We start from the raw sequence: 22,063 nt of genomic DNA, 5'->3' as shown, positions 1-22,063 counted from the left end.
GCTGCTTTTAAGTTGTGCTCTTTATTTTTGGTTTTGACTATCATGTGTTCTCCATGCTTCTTGTGGAATTTATTCTGTTTGAGGTTTCTTCACCTTACCATCTATAAATTTGCCTTTTTATCAAATCTGGGAAGTTTCTGGCTCCTTTATTTTCCTGTCCCATCCTCTAATTCCTCTCCTTCTAGGACTCAAATTACCCATAGGTTACTTTTTTTTTTTTTTAATTGTCCCTAAGTCCCTGAGGTTATTTTTTTCAAACATTTTTTTCTTCTTCAGATTAATTTCTATTCATGTTTTCACCTTCACTGACTCCTATGTCACCTCCATTCTGCTATGTCATCCAGTAAACTTTTTATTTAAAAATAATATATTTTTCACTTCTAAAATTTTTACTTGCTTCTCTACATTTTTATTTCTCTAGCTGATACTTCCTATCTCTTCATTTATTGCAAGTATGTTTCATTTATCTCATGGAGCATACTATAACTGTTTTAAAGTCTTTCAGAGTTCCTACATCTGGGTCATCTTGGGTTTGGCAACTGGATCTCTTTTCCCTTTTCCCTTGAGAGTGGGTCCCATTTTCCTTGCTCTTCATATACTGAGTAATTTTTGATTGCATTCTGGATATTGTGATACCATACTGTACTGCGAAAGTTCTGCATTCTTTATGTTACCCCAAAACATGTTGATACTTTTGTGGGTAATTAACTTGGCTACACGAACTGCAGACTGTCTGTCTCTGGTGGACGGCAATTCTGATCTCAGTTCATTTTTTTAAGCCTTAGCCTCAAGCCTGTTTTTAGTCTGCTTCACATGTGTGTTTTGAAGGTGTGTCATTAATTTTGGAAAATTCTGTCATTATTCCAAATTATTTCTTCTGTTCCTTTCTTTTTCTTCCTCTGATACTCCCATAATACATACAACTCTTAGTAACTGTCCTGCAGTTCTTAGATATTCTGTTCCATTTTCTTTTTTCATTCTTTTTTTTTTCCTCCTTGCTTTTTAGTTTGGGAAGTTTCTATTGCAGAAAGCACGATTCTTTTCCCCATCTGTGTCCAGTCTACTGATGAATCCATCAAAGGCATTCTTCATTTCTGTTACAGACTTTATTTCTAGTATTTCCTTTTGATTTTCTTAGAGCTTCCGTCTCTCAACTTGTACTACCCATCTGTCCTTCTGTGTTGTCCATTTTTTCTGTTCGAGCCCGTAGCATATTAATCTTAGTTGCTTTCATTTCTTGGTCTGATAATTACAATACTTGCTGAGTCTCTTTAAACTACGTTCTTTTGCCTTTTAGTATGATTTGTAATTTTCTTGTTGAAAGCAGGATATAGGGGTGTCTGGGTGGCTCAGTCGGTTAAGTGTCTACCTTCGGCTCAGGTCATGATCTCAGGGTCCCGGGATTGAGCCCCGCATCAGGCTCCCTGCTCAGTGGTGAGCCTACTTCTCCCTCTTTCTCTGCCTATAGCTCTGCCTGCTTGCGTGCACACGCCCTCTGGTCAATAAATAAATAAAATCTTTAAAAAAAAGCAAGCTGGATATACATCAACTTGGTAAAAGGAACTGACGTAGAAAGGCCTTTAGCGTGAGGTTTTATTTTGCTAGGAGTTAGGCTATGTTTACTGATTGTTGTAGCTGTAGATGTCAAGAGGCTAAAGCTTTCTCTGGTGTCCTTGTTTTTGTCTTCCCAGTTGTTTTTGGGTTTCCCAAGAGATTTCTTCTGAAATGATGTCTTTCCATTGTAATCCCATTTTATGCAGGAGCCCTAACAACGTGGTAAAGTCTAGGGGAAGGGAAGCATTGTATAGTTCTATGATCAGGTCTCAGTCTTCTAGTGAGCCTGTGGCCCTGGACTGTGACCTTGACAAAGCGCTTTCAATCCTCCCCACCTAAGGTAAGACAGGAAGTCTCAGGAAAGGGGATGGAGTTGGGTATTTTTCTCTTCCCCAGGTTGGTTAGGCTCTGGTAAAAGAGTTTCCCTTGAAGGCAGGCTTTTGTTTAGGAGAATAGTACACTCTGGGCATACTTCAAAATGGCGACTTTTTCTCACCCTGCCAAAAGCATGAGGGGATTTTTCTTGGATCTTCACCCTGAGAACCTGGTGGGGGTTCCTGGGGTAGAACCTGTGAAATCATTGGAAGGTTCCCTAGGACTGGAGCCCCTGCTATTTTTCATTCGCAGGCTTGTTCAGACTGAGCCTCCAGAACCACAGTCTAAGCCCTCCTACCCTGGTACTGGCTCTGTTCCTGGGCTTCTGCTCTAACAAGTTATAATTTGCTGTATTTGCCTGTCTCTCTCATTCTGGGGGCAGTGGCTTTCTCTGTGACCTCAATTCTCTGCAGGATGTAAGAAGAGTTGTTGATTTTCAGTTTGTTCAGTGTTTTTCCTTTTTGTGAAGACAGAGTGATGATTTCCAAGCTGCTTACAGGACAGACTGGACTGGTTCAGGAGTTAGTCAGAGACATGCTGAGTTTACACACAGAATTAAGGGTTCCAATTCTCAGTATCTGTCCCTTCCGGGTTTCCCCCCTTTATCCGGTGGCCCTAGTTCCTCTGGCCAGAAAGAGGGCTGGTTTTGCTATGAGAAGTGTGTGCCTTTAGGGTAAAGCCACAGAAGAACAGAAACTCGCTATGTGTTGGCCACTTGCTCCAAATTCTGACTTCTCTCCAAAGTCTGCTTGTGCTTGTGCAGTCTCCAGAGCCTTCACGTTGGTTTTTTTTGTGTGTTTAGTTGAGAATTTATAGCTGTTATAAGGATCACCTGGTCAGGAGGTTGTGCCTCCATATCATAAGTAGAACTTGACTTTCCACTGAGGGGAGGGGGAAAGAACTACATTTGTTCTCCTGCCTTGGTTCAGGAGCTTTACATTCATGATCTCATTTCAGAATTGTTCAGATGAGGACTCCAGGGCTCAGAGAAAATAAATAACTTGCTGAAGGTCATAAGGATATGCGTAAGTGACAAAATCTGCAGGAATCGTAGAGCTAGCAAACTTTAGACTACTCTTCTTTGCACTACACTACCTGGCATCCTTCGTGGGTAAATAACTGCTAAAAGCTAAATCTATATAATCCAAGATAAGGCAGATTCCAAAGAATAACTACTAGGAGACTAGTAAAATATTGTTGTAGGGGATAAAAGATGCTGAGAAGACAGGGTTACACCTATTCATCAGTCACAACTCGCTATGATTAACTTTTAGTCAAATCAAAGTCTAATAACAATACACAGGAGTAAAAGGTCAGAGAGGACAGCATCTGACATGGAAGAGGTCAGCACAGGTTGGGAGGGAATGGCCCAAAAATCTCTGAAGAGATAGATGAGGGTACAGAGGCATGATATCCTAAACTTCTTGACTGGGAATTTCATCTTATTCATCTGTGTATTCCCTTCAGGGCCAAGTAAATGACAAACATACACAGTGCTTTAAAGATTTTGAAGGAATTAACAGTTTAGAAACTTTTATAAACATAATTTTGAAATCCTCAATGCATTTTCTACAGAAATAACAATGTAAAATTTCTGGCACCAATAACGTACTGTTTAATTTCTTTTCCTGCACTTGCTTTATATTTCTATGACTCTAGCAGAAGCTTCTAGCATTGATCATTTTGGTTCAGGCAGTAGAGTGTGCCTTATTTGATCACAGAATTCAATCCATTTTTGGCCACCACATACCTGCTTCTGTCCTTAAATCTTAAATGAACAAGTGGTATAATCAAAAGCAAATTCAATGTCACTTTAGAGAATGTCAAGTACCACTGTCTAGAATACACTGGCCACGGAATAGGGCATTCATACTACTGTACTCTTAAGTGAATCCTGAGGAGAATCACATCACCAGAATAGAAACATCCTTTTTCCTGCATCCTCACATCAGTGACAGATGACTACTCAGAGGTGACCAGGTCACCAGAAAAGGTAGATCTCACTAAGATAATAGTGAGTATGGGAACACATACAATGTATTCTAAAGGCCCTCTCAGAAAGAGGAATCTAAGTGGTTTGGTTCCATCCTAAACTCCTGTCTCTACTGGATTAAAGTGAAAGGAAAACCTCAAAGACCTTCACAGGTCCCTTTTGGGTCTGATGGAAAGGGTTATTTATCAGCCAAGGGTTGACTCCATTCTCTCTTCTCTCCACCAGGAGAGCTATCTAGCAGACACCTACTGGGGCCCTGCATTCTTTCATTTTAGTACCACAAGTACAAAGAGAGTGCCCTTCAGGCCACTGGGACGCACAGCGGACTGTGATCCTTCTGCCAGGACAGAGTTTACAAAGGGCTCATTCTGCTTTTGTCTTTGTTCCTAGGACCCAGCAGATAAAGGTCCTTGCTCAATACTCACAATATATTAAGTACAAAGAAAAAAATTTTCCCTATAATCATATATTTTTTATATGTACCCATAGTTAAGCTACTGCTGTAGAATAAATTCTCCTTAAATGATGAGAATCCTGTGTACGGTAAGAAAGGTGGTTACGATACCACATGTGCCAAAATAAGCTTTTTACGAAGTGAGACTTTTTATACGGTAAGTATACATATAAGATTTTTATCAAGATAAACACCTAGGATTTAAAAGTGAGGTTTCTAAAACGATGAGAAGGGTATTTATTTTGACTTTGGGATGGAGAGTTCTTCAATCCTACTAAAAGAATAAATCAACTTTAATTTATGCAGAAAAAGAGTGGTCACATTACTGAATTCTAACTCATCTTAAACACCAAAGTATTATTCAAGAGGTGATGACAATGTTCTGCATCTTGCAGTGTAACTAGCAATCTCGACACTTCTATTTTCTTTTGTTTCACAGGGAATGGGGAATGCAGAGAGCTAAAAGACTAGAAACAGAAAGGAAGTTACAGCAACCAAAGGCTTCGTATATTCTGTCTGGAGGTGACTTGTAAATTTAAATATCTAGTTATAGCCAAAGGAAGTACGTACCAAAGGATAAATTTAATTCAGGTTCACACTGTCTTGTTAAAACTCTCAGGATCCTCTGTTTCACAAATTAAGTGCTTTTTCAGTTTAGAAAAGCAGTCCTATCCCCAGCAGAGTACACACCAGCATCTTGCAGTCAAATACACTAATATTTCAGCAGGGAGAGGAATGAATATTCATACTAGTAGGATAAATAAATTCATGTCCATTTTGGTTAAGTTTCTAGATCCTGAAATTATGCGTAAGCAATTGTGGCCCTGTAATAAAATCAGTATCAGATATATAAGCAAAAAAAGTTTTATACCCATGATCCTAGATAAACAGGCAGAAGAGGTTCCTTCCTCTGTTGAAGAAAGAAAATGGCCATCAGGGCAAACACATAAGGCGGCAAACCTCCTTCTTCAGGGCGATCTATACTGCAAAGCTACAAATGAGACAAAAAAAGGATAAGCATTCTTTTGTACCAACCTATCATTTATATAATTTGGTCTAAAACCTAAAACACCACAGTGACAAAAAGTAAAACTTCCTTAAACTTGGAGCAACCACATATTGTGATGTTGAGTGGCAACCTCAATGTCAAATTTTTAATCTAATATTTGTTATTTCTTTTTTTGACATCCACGGCAAATCCACTCAACTTGGTTAAAATGCTTGTTAGTGAAATCAAAATGATGGCTCAATCCCAAGTGCAAGCCAACTGGCTCTGCTTAGTTTATTGGTCCCCTCATCTGAACCTACTGCCTTGAAAATTCATGCTTTGCTCAGAAAGGTGGTTGGGGAGAGAATGTAGTCAAACTCATTAGCACCAACAGGAATAACAATTTAAAAAGCATAGCCCACTTAGTGATGAAGCAGGAAGCAGCTTTCAAAGGATAGCATATTGTAATTATCAATTCACCTGGTTAAGACCAGTGCAATCCTCTGCTTATCCTGGACCGCAGCAATAGGAACTATATATTGTTACTGCCACATTTTTTTTTTTTTAAGATTTTATTTATTTATTTGTCAGAGAGAGAGAGCGCACAGGCAGGGGGAACAGCAGGCAGAGAGCTAGGACTCCCGATGCAGGGCTTGATCCCAGAACCCTGGGATCATGCCCTGAGCTGAAGGCAGCCACTTAACCGACTGAGCCACCCAGGTGCCCCTGTTACTGCCATATCGTAACCAGTAAAGCACTAGCTGTCCTCTATAAAGTACCTACACCGAATCTCAATTTTATAATCGCGATGGGACCTTAGGTTTTAAGGAAATACTAAATGCTCTAATAGATATCGAGATATCATATTTAAAACATAGAAATGCAAGCACCAGCAGAGAGTGGCTTCCATTTTTTTGGAGTCTCTGGGTATATGATTGGAAATGGTATCTCTCAAACATTCCTGCCTAGGAAGCACACTGGGAAACTAGTTAGAATGCAAATTCTTGGGCTATATCCTACATTTGACCTACAAATCTGATTTTTAATAAGCACTATAAGTCATTTTGATCTTTTCAGCAATACTGTTATAGTGAAATAGAAACACTAAATTTTCCTTTCTGTAGACATTAAAATTTCTGTTCCAATACTCAGATGCCTACTCTCTTCATGTCTATAAATAATGCATCCAAACATTTAAGATTAACCATGCAAAAATCAAAGCATACTGTTTATGCATACATAGGATGTGCTCACGCATTTAAAGAACTCAAACTTACCTTTGCCCAGTACCTAAAGGCAATCACCAAAGGAACCAGCTTGTTTTCAAGTTTTCCAAGGGCAGTTAAATGGTTTGTTGTCAAACAAGCATTTTCATTTCCTGCACTCACTTTACAAAGAAGACCGCTGGGGGGGTAAGGGTGGGGATGGGAAAGAAAAAGAGAAAGATAAAAAGCATTACTCAGCTATCATTTACACTGACAATAACTAATTTGCACTAATAATAAATATGTTCAAAATGAAATAAAAAACAAAATCTCTATGGGTCATTTTAGGTCATTGCATTAAGAAAAAGATAGGGCAGCTATTCTCTGAGCGAACTTTATTTTTCAGAACTAAAACTCTGTATTTTCATACATTAAAACTATTTCTGGGGGGAAATGAAAATTAGGAAAATACTGTAAAATGGTTCAAATGGGAGTAGGAATTCATCTTTGTAAAAGTAAAAGAGTGTTTTCCCAAGAGTTGGAGGAATCTGCCTAATGAAGAATCATTACAGCCTACAAACCACCCATGTACTGTGGTGATGGTAATGCTTCCAGATGGAGGAAGAGACACATGGGGGAAGTCACACTAATTGTTATTCAGCACTGCTAAAAATGCTGCTAAAAAGGATGGCAAAGTAAGGTGGCTACAGCAAGTAACCCTTCGATAAAGTTGTTTTTGACTAAAATGAAGTGGGTCAAAATGCTTCCTTCCTCTGCTGTTTCCTTTCAAATAATTTTATTCTTTTAAAAATAAAACACCTTCTCCTCTTGCATCAAATGCCAAAAGTATAGAGAGAATGCTAACAGTGAGCCTGTGAAATTAACCACATAAGGAGCTTGTTATTCTAGAAACTGGACATGAAGATGTAATAAAGTACATGAGCTCCTGGCAAATTTCTATTTAATATAGAAACAGCTTAAAGAAACGGAGACCTTTGCTTTTCTCTGCATACCACCACTGGCACCCTAGCGTGGAAGTCTGCATCAACATCAATAAAAGAGTCTGAGGAAAGAAGAAAAAATATTAAGTAGGTTAATTAAATCTCTGTTTAAAAGCCCAACTAGATGAAGTACAAGATGTGACTTAATCTGTTCGGCCTTTGAAAGAGGATTATGAAATAAAGCTCCGAGATGACTTGAAGAGGGAAACAGTATTATGTACAACAATCAAGTAATCACTTTAATTTAAAACCCTTATTTTGCAACTCACGTTTGATTAGAAATGACTACAGTAGGGAATCAGAATATTTAAGTGTTATGGGGATAAGGTAATTAGAATTGTGGATAGGATATATTCAAGAACAAAACTGCTGCAAAAGCTACTAAAATATCTGGGCTCAAAATACATTTTGACTGAAGTAGGAAGAAATGTTGAATGTTTCATTCAAACCAAATAAGAAGGATGGGAAAGACTAATTCATGGGGTGAGACGGTTTAATGAGGCCTATGGAGAGCGTAAAAAGTCATCAAGTCCTAAGCTGGACACTACTTTGGACAACTGATAACCCTAACCAGAAGCAAACATTTGGTGATTTATTAATCAGGGTTGGGTCATACCTATTTATCGCCTGTAAGGTATTAATTTAAACCACAGAATGGTTTTCTGCTTGGATATTACCCATAGAAATAATTAAAACACACATGACTTCCTATTTTCAACATCTGACAAATAAGATATATCCAAACTATAGACAAAAGAAAGAAAATTAAGAGCAAAGCGTGGAAAGAATTTGGCCTTACCGCTGTTCTTTAAACATTCTTGAACAAGTAAGAGAACATCCGGCTGAGACATCTAGGAAACAAATCAATGAATACATCACTAATCCATAAGTACTGTTGTTTCACTGAGATAATACACTGTTATCTGAAGTTATCCAAGCTCCTTTCCAAATTAGAAAGCACACTGCTACCCCAGCAAATAAATCAATCTTTATGCCATGTGCACACATCAGTCAGAGACAGAGATGAACACCAAATGAGGGCAAGTGACCTGTTACAGTTAACTCCTGGTTAACGAATTCCTGAGGTAATCAACCTCTCCACAAATCTCCAAGACACGAAACCGTTCATGTCACTTCTCCCTCTATGACTACTTCAGTAGATTGCTTGCTGGTCTCCACTTTCCAGTCCTTGCTCCCCGTAGGAACCACAACCATTTAACATCGTAAATCAGACCGTAAATCAGACCTAGTCGTGCCCCTCCTTAAAACTCTCAATAGCTTCCTACTGCCCTTAGGTCACAGTGAAACTCTTTACCAAGGCCCACAGATCCTGCATGTTGGGTCCTCTGTCCTAAACTTAAGGCTGATTTTTTCTCTTGGTCCCTCCACCATGGCTATACAATCATCCGTCAGCTCCTTGACTAGGCCAAGCTCCGTAGGGATTTAGGGTGTTTACAAACACTGCTCCCTCTGCCTGAAACACTCATCTTTTCACTTCCTCATTCCTTTTCATTGTTTAGAGCCTAGAGTCAATGTCATCGGGGCCTTCCTGACCGCTGCAGCTACACATCCCCTGCTCTTTTCTGTCACAGAACCTTGTTTCCCTGCATAGCTCTCACTATAATTAATCATATATATATGTAATTACTTATCTCCTCCACTAGGTATGACTTCCACGAGGGAGGAATCCTACCTGTTTTGTTCTCTGGGATCTAGGATAGTGCCTGGCACACAACATGGATTCAGTGAGTATTTGCTCAATGAATGACCACAGCAAAATAACTGCTATGCTGGTAAATTACTAATTAAAATTGAAGGTTAAAAGATGAGTAAAATCTATTGGTCAGCTGACCACGCCGCTGTAGCAGTCAGGGATGGCTGTACGACAGAACATCTTGGGGTGATGCCCAGGAATCTTCTTTATTATTTTTAACTAGCAACCCAGGTAAATGGGCATAAACTATCTGCACACTGGCCTGGGGACCCGCCAGCGGATGAACAGATGATCAACTAGAGTGCCTTCCAGATTCAAAACGGACTCACTTACATCTTTTTCAATCACATTTAAACCAGAAATCCAGGCTAGGCGTGGTTCTTCAAAAGCATAATTATTTTAACAAAGTAGGTGTACAAAAGTGGAAACTGAGGAGTGAATAGAGCTTTCAGGTCACAAATGTTTCCATGTCCACACTGTTTAAAATCTGAAATCCGGGGCGCCTGGGTGGCTCAGCCGTTAAGCGTCTGCCTTCGGCTCAGGTCATGATCCCAGGGTCCTGGGCAAGAGTCCCCCAGTGGGCTCCCTGCTTGGCAGGAAGCCTGCTTCTCCCTCTCACACTCCCCTTGCTTGTGTTCCCTCTCTCGCTGTCTCTCTCTGTCAAATAAATAAAATCTTTAAAAAAAAAAAATCTGAAATCCCTCTCTGACATTGGAAAGTTGACTTTACCAAGATAATTTAATCTTCTCAAGTTAACAGAATCTAAAAAGCCCCATTAAAGTCACATAGTCAGAAAACCAGCATTTCGGGGCGCCTGGGTGGCACAGCGGTTAAGTGTCTGCCTTCGGCTCAGGGCGTGATCCCGGCGTTCCGGGATCGAGCCCCACATCAGGCTCCTCCACTATGAGCCTGCTTCTTCCTCTCCCACTCCCCCTGCTTGTGTTCCCTCTCTCGCTGGCTGTCTCTGTCTCTGTCAAATAAATAAATAAAATCTTAAAAAAAAAAAAAAAAGAAAACCAGCATTTGAAGAAAATATAAAAGATCTGTAGAGTAAAAACTACAAAAATCTGTACAGTATTAAAAGAAATGCTCTAAAATCGAAGGTCGGCAGAAGAGCACGGAACTGGAAATTTTAGGGGAAAAAGCTGCCACTTATATTATCTTCAAGTATCTAAATATACTCTTAGATAGCTCACACTTGAAAAAAAGAATTTCCATACCACTCTGTGAAAATTCCAACATTTTATTTTGTACTTACAATGGCTGGAAATTGAACGTCGATATTTACATCTGAATTTTTGAAACCCAATCTGCTACAGGATGACCCATATAATCTCAGAGAACAATCTGAAAAAAAAAAAATTAAGTCATAAATAAAGTGAAATTTCTCGAACGTCGTAACAAAACACTGCTATTTCAGAAACGGAACCATCAATTGAAACTACACATGAAAGTAAGACAGTATTCAAGTCTGGTATAAATAAACAAAAAGGAATGGTTGACTCTTTGCTCTTGTCTTCATTTCATTTTATTTAACAGGGAAGCCTATATTGTCTGTAGTTTAGCTTAACAGCTACTCTTTCATGACAACTGTAGAACATGTTTTAAAAAATTCTAAATTATTTTATGTTTTGTGCAGAAAATAATATTTGCAAGGATTTTTACAAAGTGAAAGTAAAAATGGATGCCTAACTTTGTCTTATATTCATAAACCTGCTAGAATACTAAAGAGTTAATGCAAACATTTCACCTTTTAGAAAACACACGCAGGTGTAATTTACTGTAAAGATCATGTTTCAATGAAATAACCATAAAAATGACCTTCAACATAAAGTTACTTTTCAGTATGACTATGAATAAAAAAACCCTTAACATGATATACTCTCTTTAGGAAAACTTTTGAAAAATAATTACAATATCAACTTAAAATGCTAGGCAACAAGCAATTCACTCTTCAGAGGAAGACATGTGCACATGCATGCATGCATGTGTGTGTGTGTGTGCTGCCTATATTTATTTATGGCATTTTCCCCCCAATGTTTTACTACTACTATGCCAAAAAATTATCTCCTTCCCATCAGGGGATTTTGTGGGGTTTTTCAGGTTTATTAAGTCAAGTGATTTCTTTGAATTTTAACCGTTTTCCATGACAAAGTACATTAAATTTTATAATGGAAATCTACAGCAAAAATCATTGACATTACAAATGCCTTTCTAGGTACTTGGCTATAACACAAAGAATGAGATACAGATATAATGAAACGAACAGATTCTTGCCCTTTATTTTTATGAAAGTATACACAAGTATGAATGATATGCTATATGAATGCTCTTTCAGTAGGACAAACAGTTCTATGGGCCATATGGTGATAAAACTTTGAATGGTGATTCCAATCCTAACTGTGGGTTAGAATCACTTGTGGAGCTTTCTAAAAAACAGTTTTCTGTGGCTCCATAGACATAACCTGGAAAATTAATCAACAGTACACAAAATCTATTACAAAACAGGTTCAGAGCTCATTTTAGATGTTGCAATTCTTTTTAAAAGTGGTTAAACAGAACCTTTTTCAGACACACAAAACCTGAGAATGACTTGAATATACTTTTTATTTTAACTCAAAATGTTGCGTCAATTTGAATAGGTAGGAAGGTAAACGGGTAGATACACAAGAGTCCCACAGTGCCCTCAAAATCTAGAGCATTTAACTTAAAGTACACGTGTACAATGAAATTCATAACGAAGACAGGTTTAATGACAGCGCACGTAACAGTCTCTGTTACCTTGGGGGAAAGCCAAAAAGAACAAAAACACACCAAAAATTAAGAGCTTCAGGACACGGTAACTCAATTTCTATTAGATGAAAATTACTACGGGTTGGAAAAATGCATGAGGCACTTTTAGGTAGCTAAATATTAGAAAAACAAATCTAGAAAATACCTGGTAACTTGTGTTGGAACACATTTTCCATGATACGTTTAATTTCTAGTCTCTGTTCCAAGTTCTCATTGTGTAAGCCAAACTCCTGTACCACTTTGTCAATGGCAATACCAATTGCATTTATCTGGGAGGGTGTAGGCGGGGGTAACGTAGTGAGCAACTCTTCCTCTTGCTTCTCCTTTTAAGATCAATATTGAGATTAAAAATGACTCACACAGTTTTTTTACCTTCTACCATTCACTGAGACAACACCCTGTAGAATATTCTGGAATATTTTTCTTAGCTCTCCCTCTCACCTTAGCTGTGTTAGTCTTCAGCTCATCAAACACATATACTTCTTTATGCACATAAAGTGATAATAGAAGGCAGGCAAAAATAAGGAAAAAGTGCAGGGAAATAACATTAAAAGCAGCAATGACAAATTATTTGCTTTATTATTACTGGCATAAGGGCATATACCGAGGTCCCATCAATGACTTCACTCATCCTGATACTGTTCTTAATGAAATTCACAAGACTGCCCAGCAAAACATATCTGACCAATGTGAAGTATTTTGGCTAAAATAAATTCGGTAATATAAGTAGTGAAGTTATTAATATCATAGCCTTAAAGAGAGGAAAGTCGCAAAGATGACAAGTAAAAACAACTGACAATTAAACATATCTGTTTGGGTCACATTAAACTTACCTTAACATTTTTCTTGTGCCTCTTCTCTTTGATATGCTTATGGGCAAATGCAATGGATTCAATTAAAACATCACAAAGTTTGCAGGTGTACTTAGCTGTAGGGTAGTTTCTTGGTCGCTATAATTTGAAGAGATTTAGAGAGACATATATACGTATCTTCCAAAACGTAGGCAAACAAAAGTTAGCCAGAAATGACTTCCCCATCACTTTAAAAACTGTTAATATATTATTGTCATTCTTTACCACTATCCTATAGTCATTTTTTGGAAGTGATTTTATTAAATCAAATCAAGTACCACTTTGAACTCACAGTGCTTAAATGCTAATAACTGTAGTAGGATACCCAACTTATCAAAGCACATGTTCCAATTACTAGCATGGTTTAAACCAAGACAAGGATTTTAAGTAACAAATAAAAGACGTTACCCTTTTAAGCCTGTCAATGAAGTCTCTTTTTAATCGCTCCTCTGCCTGCTGTAAGCCCAGGAGCTCTTTCGTTGAAAGCACAGACTCGTCAATCACGGGGCCTTCCAAGTCTCCGTCCTGCTCATTTTCCTCATTTCTAGTCCTACGTGGCTTCCGAGGTCTGGACCTCTGCTTCTTGTTTTCTTAAGTTAGGGGGAAAATATTATTGGCAATATTGAGTAATACCACTCTGACAAAAAAGCAGACCATACATATTTATTCATACATATTTATTAACTAAAGAATGTGATTATTTGAATGACATCTGAACACAGCAAAAGGAAAGCTCTTCCATGGATAAAATGTGTGAATACTCATTGACCACCTCATCTGGATACAGCAACCCAAAGGAATCCTCTTTTGGGAATACTGGAAAAGAATTTGCTTCAACCCTACGATGTGATTTTATCATTTCTTCCAAGCATACTCTGAACATACTTAGCAGCAGTAAAAATTATTCTCTGAAGGCAAGTGTACCTGTAATTCTAATACACCTAATATGTTATAATATACAATATAAATATATGGAATATATTCTAGTATACCTGTTATTCTAACGAAAACTATCCACATTTGTTCTCATTTTTTGTAAGTGAACAATCTCAACAGAGCAAAAACGGACGCTATGATCTCCAAAGAACTCAGAAATCAACTACATTCTTACGTGGAATGAAAATCCATCATTTACTTGTAAATTTAGCTTTCATGTAATTGGGCCCTCTCCCTATACGGATATAAGAAGTCCAGGCCAAAATTTTATTTACTGGGGACAACCAGTTCCTATCTTATCTTTACTTTCATTTTAGCTTCTTTGGACAGCCTGCACGCTAAGCACATTTCAAAGAAAAAAGGCCATTGGTTAAAATAAAAGTTTTCTACAAGTATAGACTAACTCATTTAAACTCTACTGTTAGTTCTACAATCTTTATAACTAATAAGTGAATCTGTTCCCTTTTTTAAATGTACAACTTTTCTACCTGTGAAACTGAAGAGGACTGTGGGATTGATCTATAAAAATTTTTTTAAATAGCTTTGATAACATCTATCAAGCTCTGAAAATAAATCTATCCATATTACACATGATTAAAATAGAACTCATTTCCCCAATTAAAATTGTGATAAATGGTTTGAATAATGTTTAAATGGCTAAAATATAAACCTACCAAAAAGCCTGCATGAGGCAACTCCTATTCCTATATCAAGTTTTCAGTGGAACTCATTTCTTGTACAGCAGTTACAACGAATCAGTTGGCTGAAAAAGCTTCTGAGTCAGAAAAGGAAGGTACAGGATCTCTAATTTGCAAAAAGCTGTTGCCAACAGCTCTAAAGGAAAAGTAGCAGCACTGTGCTCAAAGTACTGTAAGATGAATATATAACGAAATGCTATAAATTGCTTCTATAATATAATAAACGGCAATTGAAAGAAATTAAAGTATTGGGACAAATAGTTGTTGTTTTTATAAAAAGCCATCAGACTGGACCAAACAAATAAAATACTAAAAGGTTAAGTAGTCATTTGCAGAGAAAAACCAGTCTACTGTTAATACTTGCTTTTTAACACTCCCCTGCTCCCAATTAAATTACCACCATCTTTTAAGGACTGTGCTCTCGGTCTGCATCAATTTCTGAGATAAGCACTTCTTTTAACTTAGAGGTGTGTCTGTTCTCATTTAATTTGCATATCTTTACAACCTCTACTCTAACTAATTACATCTGATTTCAGTGTTCATAACAAGTTTCTTACTTTGGCAAACACTCATTAGAGATTTACACCAATATGTGCAATACCCATTAGAAAAGTCCACATTAGTTCATAAAACAGTAATTGATATGGAACCAAATCCCTTTTTTTAACTTCTCCTCTCTTGAATCACAAAGACTTTTTATGTAACTATACTTGCTGTCATCTTCCAGAATGACAATTTCCCTCCAAAGAGCACGATTAAGTTTTTTCTTTTTAAAGATTTTATTTTTAGGTAATCTCTACACCCAAAGTGGGGCTCAAACTCACAACCCTGATATCAAGGGTTACAGCTCCAACTGAGCCAGCCAGGTGTCCCACTCCTTATTGTTTTTATACAGAGGAGTGGATGGTTGCAGAAATTCTGTCTGATGATGATGACGATGATGACGGCAGCTGTCATTACTGAGTATTTTTTATGCGACAGATGCAATGCAAGCCCTTTATGTGCATTGCCTCATTTAATCCCTGTAGTGATCCTGTCATGGATGCTGATATTATATCCCCATTGTACAGATGGGGAAATGCTGGACCAAGGAAATAACTTGTTCAGGGACTAATGACTAAGTGAAAGTAATGGGATTTAAAATAAAGATTAAAGCATGGCTGGAATTCTGAAAATCAGCCTTTTATCTAACACTATAAGCACCGGAAAGAACTTACTGAAATACCCCCTTGTAGCACATCCATTCACATCTAGACTAGACCATAACCGACAAGACAGTATCACCTTCTGAACTGAGTTTCACAGGACTGCATGATAAGAACAGTCAAATAAAATCTCACTGAAGGGAATCTTGAAAGACAAAGCAGGGTATTGCTAAAAAGTTCCCACAATTACGTAGAGGAAGACTACCTGGCTCATCGCAGGTGTCTTGTAACATGAATTCTCTATATACAGTATTCCAAGTCTCCCATGTTTTATTTGCATATGGCCCATTATTCCATTCACAAAGGACATGTGTATATGAGTGGATATTTTCCAGCTAAGATCACTAATGGCATTGTCCCAAATACATTAAATTGGCAATCTAGGATATTTGAGGGATGAAGTACAGGGCGGTAACGTAGAACTGAAAAATAGAAAATAAGTATTAAAAAACAAAGCAACTCTAAGATAATTTTTACTGTCTTCTCATATCATTTAATGAGACCCTTCCTTAATAAGACAGAACTCTGATTCAAGGAAAGTTTCAGTCCCTTTAATGAGGTCCTTTTTAGGATCCTGAATACAGTGCAAAGTTTATACCTCAAATTGAATTTCTCTCTACAGTAAGTCATTTTATACCAAAGCTTAATATTTCCCTTATGAAGATATCCAAGGGCTAGAAGCTGAACAGTCCTTCATCTAGCAATTGTGAAAGCACACACCTAGTTTTCATATAGAGAGAACACGGGGGTTTGGGGATTGTCTTCAATTAAAAGGACAGTAAAAATGCATGTACTTCCTGTTCAAAACCACTTAAAAGTAACTTTTTTAGTTGCTTTTCAGACTAAACAAGAATACATATACAAGAAGTTTTTAGTCTGTTAACAGTCCCTACTAATGTCTGTCTGGTTGCAAACTTTTATTCTATAAATCTTTGTTTTCATAATGCTACTCGAGACCAACTTTTTCTTTTAAAAGACTACTGGTAACTGCGTTAAGATGACCATGTTCTACCTGAATACAGTAATACAGAAATACTTATCTACACAGACTTTTAGAAAGAAAAACACCAATCAAAAGCCAAGAAATTATCAATATGCCTTTGGTTTCCCTCTGTCAGATTCAAGGTCCAGTGAGGCTGAGTTAATGGCCAAAGCAGCACAGCACTGAGCCTCAGTTCCACTTCCGCATCCACCACCCCGCTAAAAGAAATTTAACCTCCCAGGCCACAGCTGCTTGCTTGGAAAAACTATGATTGTACCCTGATGTATCACGACAAAAGCACTAGATCAGACAATTCCTTCAATTTCTTTCTAGCTTAAAGATTTACGCAGCCAAGATTTTCTCTCTCCTGGGATTCCTTTAACACCTCATTCTATTTCTGCTATTTGATACAAGGCATATTCTCTTGCTTTTCCCACCTTAAGAGATACAAAACAGCACCTTTTCTCCCATTTAATACTATCATAAGACCCCCTGGGGTGCCTGGGTGGCACAGCGGTTAAGCGTCCGCCTTCGGCTCAGGGAGTGATCCCGGTGTTATGGGATCGAGCCCCACATCAGGCTCCTCTGATGTGAGCCTGCTTCTTCCTCTCCCACTCCCCCTGCTTGTGTTCTCTCTCTCGCTGGCTGTCTCTGTCTCATAAATAAATTTAAAATATTCTTTAAAAAAAAAAATACTATCATAAGACCCCCTAAAGATAACAAATGATGTTTTCTCTGTTAAGTGTTCTAAAAGTCCAGATCACAAGTTCAAATGCCTTAGTAGTAACATGCATAAATGTAAACTGGCCACTGTGAGATAACACGTAAGAAAAGGGCTTCTGGATACCTAAGCGAGTGCCAACATTGCCTAGACGCATTTAGTTGAAAAAAATTTTAAAGTGCCGGCCAATTTGCCACCCATTCTATATGGTCACTAAAAAAAGGCTTACAGCCGGGCACCTGGGTGGCTCAGTCAGTTAGGAAGCGTCTGCCTCTGGCTCAGGTCAGGATCCCAGGGTCCTGGGATGGGGTCCTGCATACAGCTTCTTGCTCAGCAGGGAGCCTGCTTCGGCCTCTTCCTCTCCCTGAGCGTGTGCTCGTGCATGCTCTCTTTCTCGCTCTCACACTCTCTCAAATAAATAAATAAAATCTTAAAAAAAGGCTTACAGCCAATATATTTAACAACCCATTTTTTCCAAGCATAATTTACATTTTCAGATTAAATACTGTTTTACTTTTCCTTCATATTTATGAGTTTATTTCATTTCAGCATTTACTGTTCATTAGATAATTTTCCTGTTTATAGAAATCATTGCTACATGGACAAAATCTACTATTCATCTTTTAGAAAAATGTATAATCACTCTGAGGCAATTATTATCAAGAACAGAGGGCACTCAGAAATGGGTTTTGGTACTACAGAAACTAACAGGCAAAATTTTTATCTGTATTTCTGACTTTCAAAACTTAATGTGTCCCAGCCTGTTTGCCATGGTCACTTTTGGAAGAAAAAAAAAATCTTGGACTACTCTCCTCTGGAGACTGCTGCTCCATCCAAAAGACATATAACCCTCTGTGACAGGAAACATAGTCTGTATTGTGTACTTATGTTGAATACAATTTTTTTTTAGCTTTATATTCTGTCATTTATATTACGGACACGTTCGCTATTCAAATACAAAATTACAATACACAATTTAGAAAATGCATATACACCACTCAGAAAGTATGACAGAGTCCTCAGGGTGATAGAGTCACCCTCTTCTGTAAAAGGCACCCATGGGAAATACGTTTACTGAAGTAAAATCAGCCTCATAGCAAAGTGAACTTTTAAAGTGACCGGTACATGCACTGTGTTGAAGTTGCCCAATTACCATGATTACAATTTTAAAGTATTCACATTAAATAAGCAGGAACTATGAAAAATCAGAACTGCATTGCTGAAAATAATAAACGTAATCTGGATGAAAAAGACATTGTGACTTTGGGGTTGTAACTTGACAAGTTGGAACACATTACCAGGGCTTCCCGCTTCCATTTCTGACATTGTTTCTAGGCTTGTCAAGTCTTTATGAAGTAGTCGTCTTACAGTTCTGCAGCCTCTTCCATCTTGCCACCTATATCCATCCTCACTTTCTTGAAAGGAGTCTTTTCTTGGTCGGTTTATAACAGGAATTCTAGGTCCAGGTTTAAATTCCCTCCGACTGTCTGAATTACCAGCAAGTTCATCTGAGAGCCATCTCTTACTCTGATCTTTGTGGTTGTCATTTATCCAAGCGGGTTGACTGTAAATTGGGTTTTTAAATGCATAGGGATTGCTGGAAACAGCATATGGTCCTTTTCTGGGGGTATTCCCATAGTTCCCTGGTGTTATTTTTTTTTTTGGAAGGCCTTTTTCCATTTTACTGCTATGGCCTTTAGCATAATCATCCATTATTAAATAATCTTGCTGGGGGTGACCCCTTCTGAAATCCTCATCATCTATAGTCCCTCGGTCTTTAGCACGTTTCACAAAGTAAGGTTTTGGTGCATCTCCCATGGTCTTTGACTTCAATTTTCTTACTCTGCACCTGAAAGAAGGCATTTTGGGAAATCATCAAACTACAACAAGATATCATACCAGGCATATGAAATACCACACGTTTATTGCACAGATGTTCAAAAGCCTATACGAACTCTTTTTTTCCTAATTTCCATCACATTCTAATAATGAGCACATTACACTAGAAGTTGGGAGGCTTGAATCCTGTAATATCTTCACGAAAATTAGTACTTACTATTTAACACGAAGATTACATCTGTAACTAAGGGAAGCTCCCTACAGTCTCGAGAACTGCAGTATTAAAAAATGTTACTCATATCAAGTCGGTTGTCCTTACCTACAAAACAAAAGCACTTCTCCACAAAACCAAACCAAACCCTCATTCCCAAGCCTATGTTGTTAGAAAAATCCGGAAACAGTATTTAAAAAAAAAAAAAAAAAGTTGGCAATTACTTTTAAGTGTTATACAAAGTAACCGAAACTTTCTGTGAACGTAGCTCATCGCCACTTTTCTGTCCCTTCTCCGTCCTCCAGGGAAGGGCCTCCGCTCCCCTCACCACCACTATTCAGAACGACGGGCTTCGGTCTTCGGTCGCTTGGGCTGGGGAGGAGCTCGCTCCCCATCAAGGCTCCCCTCGTCAAAGGGGCTAGGTTTCTGACTAAGAGACAACTCCAGCTAACCTCCCCAGTCCTCATTCTCTAACCCCAAACAAGTTTGGTTTTGTCACGGACAGCATTTCTCCCTCTTCGACCCCCGTCTATTGCCCCACCCCCAATCTGCCTCAGTTTCCACCCTTCGAGGCAGGAGGCAGAGAAAGAGGAGGCGTCCCCGCACTCCTGGCCACGAAGCCACCTCGGGGACCAGGAAGCAGGAAGTGACCTGCCTCCTCGATGGGGTTCCGGGGTCCCCCTGGCCGGCCAGGAGGCCGGGGCCGAGTGCCTCCACCCAAGTCCCTTCTTCTCCGGCGCCGGCAGGGTCTGACACAAAGTGAAGATGCGGACTCGAATCCGACAGCTCAGTCCCCGCCGGCCTGGGGGCTCCCAGGTGCTCGCAACTGGGGCAAGGAGGCCGGCGGGGGATGGAGCCAACGCTTCTCCCGGGCCGGGCCCGCCCTCTACTCCGGAGACCAGGGGTCCCACCGGAGACCCACCCCGGAGGCTCGTCGGGGAGGGACGCGGGGAGAAGGCGCCCCGGAGCACTCACCACCTCCGCCGCGGTCCCCCGCCTCTTCCTGTCCCGGCCGGGCTCCCTCTCCGTGTTTTCCTTCGGCCCCACTTCCGGCGCTCAGCGCTGTCTCATTGTGCGCGATTAGGAGCCGGCGGTGCCCCCGCCCGAGCGATCCGCCGCGCACGCCGGAAACGCGCGCCGCGCCCGCAGGGCCGCCCGCCGCCCCGCCCCGCCTCCGCCCCGCCCCCGCCCCGCCCCTCCTCCTTCCGCCGCGGCCGTGGCGCGCGCCCTCCGGGGCTCCGGAGCCCGGTCGAGCTGGGGAACTCCCGCTCCGCCCCTCCTCTCTTCGCCCGGCCCGGCCGCAGCGAGGCCGCCGGTCTCTCCTAGGCCTTGAAAGCACCGCGGAGGCGCGGGGAACAAGCCTCTAGGTCTCCGCGGGAGGCGCGGAGCTCGGTCGACTCGGACGCCCGGCGGCTCGGCTTTGCCCCTGGATGCTCTTGGTTGCGTCTGAGTCTGAGGCCTCGTGGCGCTCTTGCTGTTTTTTTCTGACAAGTCCGAGTGATTTAACGACTCAGCGAGGTCTTAATTGCCTACCCTTTAGAAATGTCAGTGTGTAAGCATCCGCTGTTCACCCAGATCTGTGTGGTCAAGAGAGACGCTCTGCTTTTTTTCTTAGGTTGTCTACGGATTCGTTTTACTTAAGGAAACAAAACCGTGTTTTCAAAGAATATGTGTCATCGCAAAGGGTGATCCGGGAGAGTCATATTCGAATTTTTGAACGACGAAGGCACATATGGAACTCGCGAACAAACAACGCGGCGTTCCCTTTCTTCTTTTGACTGTGTTACCTTCCTTGCTGTCATGTTCTAAATGCGTCGGAAGCCTCGAACAGCTAATAAAATCAGAGAGCGTTGGGAAAGTGTGACAGTTTTGGTTTCTCTGCTTTTTAAGAGCATTAAATTTAAATCCATGGGATGCCGTGGAGCATTGGTCCTTAATAATGGACACATACGCACTGGGTATTGCCAGGCACGGTTCAGAGAGCTTTACAATTATTAACTCTAATCCTCACAACAAATCCTCTAGGAAAATATCATTATACCCGTTTTAAAGATGAGGAAGTAGCATTTACTGTAAAGTAAATGGCACTGCTGGAAACCACACTTTAATGAGGCCGAGTCCATCATTAACTACCTATACTAAAGGTGATTTAAAACACGTTGGTACAACTTTTGTAGAATGCCTTATCTATATGCTTTGGTTCTGAACAGACATGCGAATCAAGCCAATAATCCGTCCGACAGGCAGACAATGGCCTTTAATAGGCTCCAAAGGGAGTGGGGTGGTACGTGAATACATTTACTATGGGACAGTAGCGTCACCACACCCAGCTGAGTAATTCTTATACAAAAGAACTGGTTGAGGAAGTATGCCTCAAGTCAGAATCCCACAGGATCAGTGGAGGATACATCTTTCTGAGTTTAAAATATTTTTTATTTGCACTTTCTTCAATGTGTTCCCCAACGCCTAACTTCCATTCTAAATTTGCCTTTAAGATTCATGTTGAGGGTAAATGAGGCCCTCTCAAATGAGATGCAATACTA

The 22,063-nt window shown here is 39.8% G+C and overlaps 1 protein-coding gene and 1 long non-coding RNA gene across 10 annotated transcripts in view; one reads left to right on the top strand and one right to left on the bottom strand.

Moving 5' to 3' along the window:
• Positions 1–20,665, bottom strand: part of TUT7 (terminal uridylyl transferase 7) — a 63,243-nt gene extending 42,578 nt beyond the window's left edge. For 5 of the 9 annotated variants that reach the window (XM_040620168.1, XM_040620173.1, XM_040620172.1 and 2 more), the window contains exons 1-10: positions 20,496–20,665; positions 18,769–19,319; positions 13,337–13,518; positions 12,911–13,027; positions 12,223–12,400; positions 10,543–10,631; positions 8,370–8,421; positions 7,563–7,632; positions 6,642–6,768; positions 5,248–5,367 (exon numbers count right to left, since the gene is read on the bottom strand). In XM_040620168.1, coding sequence (XP_040476102.1) covers positions 5,248–5,367; positions 6,642–6,768; positions 7,563–7,632; positions 8,370–8,421; positions 10,543–10,631; positions 12,223–12,400; positions 12,911–13,027; positions 13,337–13,518; positions 18,769–19,288 — 1,455 coding nt within the window. In that variant the 5' untranslated portion in view covers positions 19,289–19,319; positions 20,496–20,665. The other 4 variants (XM_040620170.1, XM_040620169.1, XM_040620171.1 and 1 more) reach the window with 4 other exon arrangements.
• Positions 20,666–20,733: 68 nt separating this feature from the next.
• LOC103667641 lies at positions 20,734–21,381 on the top strand. The gene is made up of 2 exons (XR_569802.2): positions 20,734–21,038; positions 21,136–21,381. It is a non-coding gene; the product is annotated as an uncharacterized LOC103667641 (long non-coding RNA).
• The last annotated feature ends 682 nt before the right edge of the window (positions 21,382–22,063 follow it).

The sequence above is a fragment of the Ursus maritimus genome, unplaced genomic scaffold, assembly GCF_017311325.1.
Source record: "Ursus maritimus isolate PB19 unplaced genomic scaffold, ASM1731132v1 scaffold_34, whole genome shotgun sequence".
Taxonomy (NCBI): Eukaryota; Metazoa; Chordata; class Mammalia; order Carnivora; family Ursidae; genus Ursus; species Ursus maritimus.
This window is presented reverse-complemented; position numbering and strand designations above follow the sequence as displayed.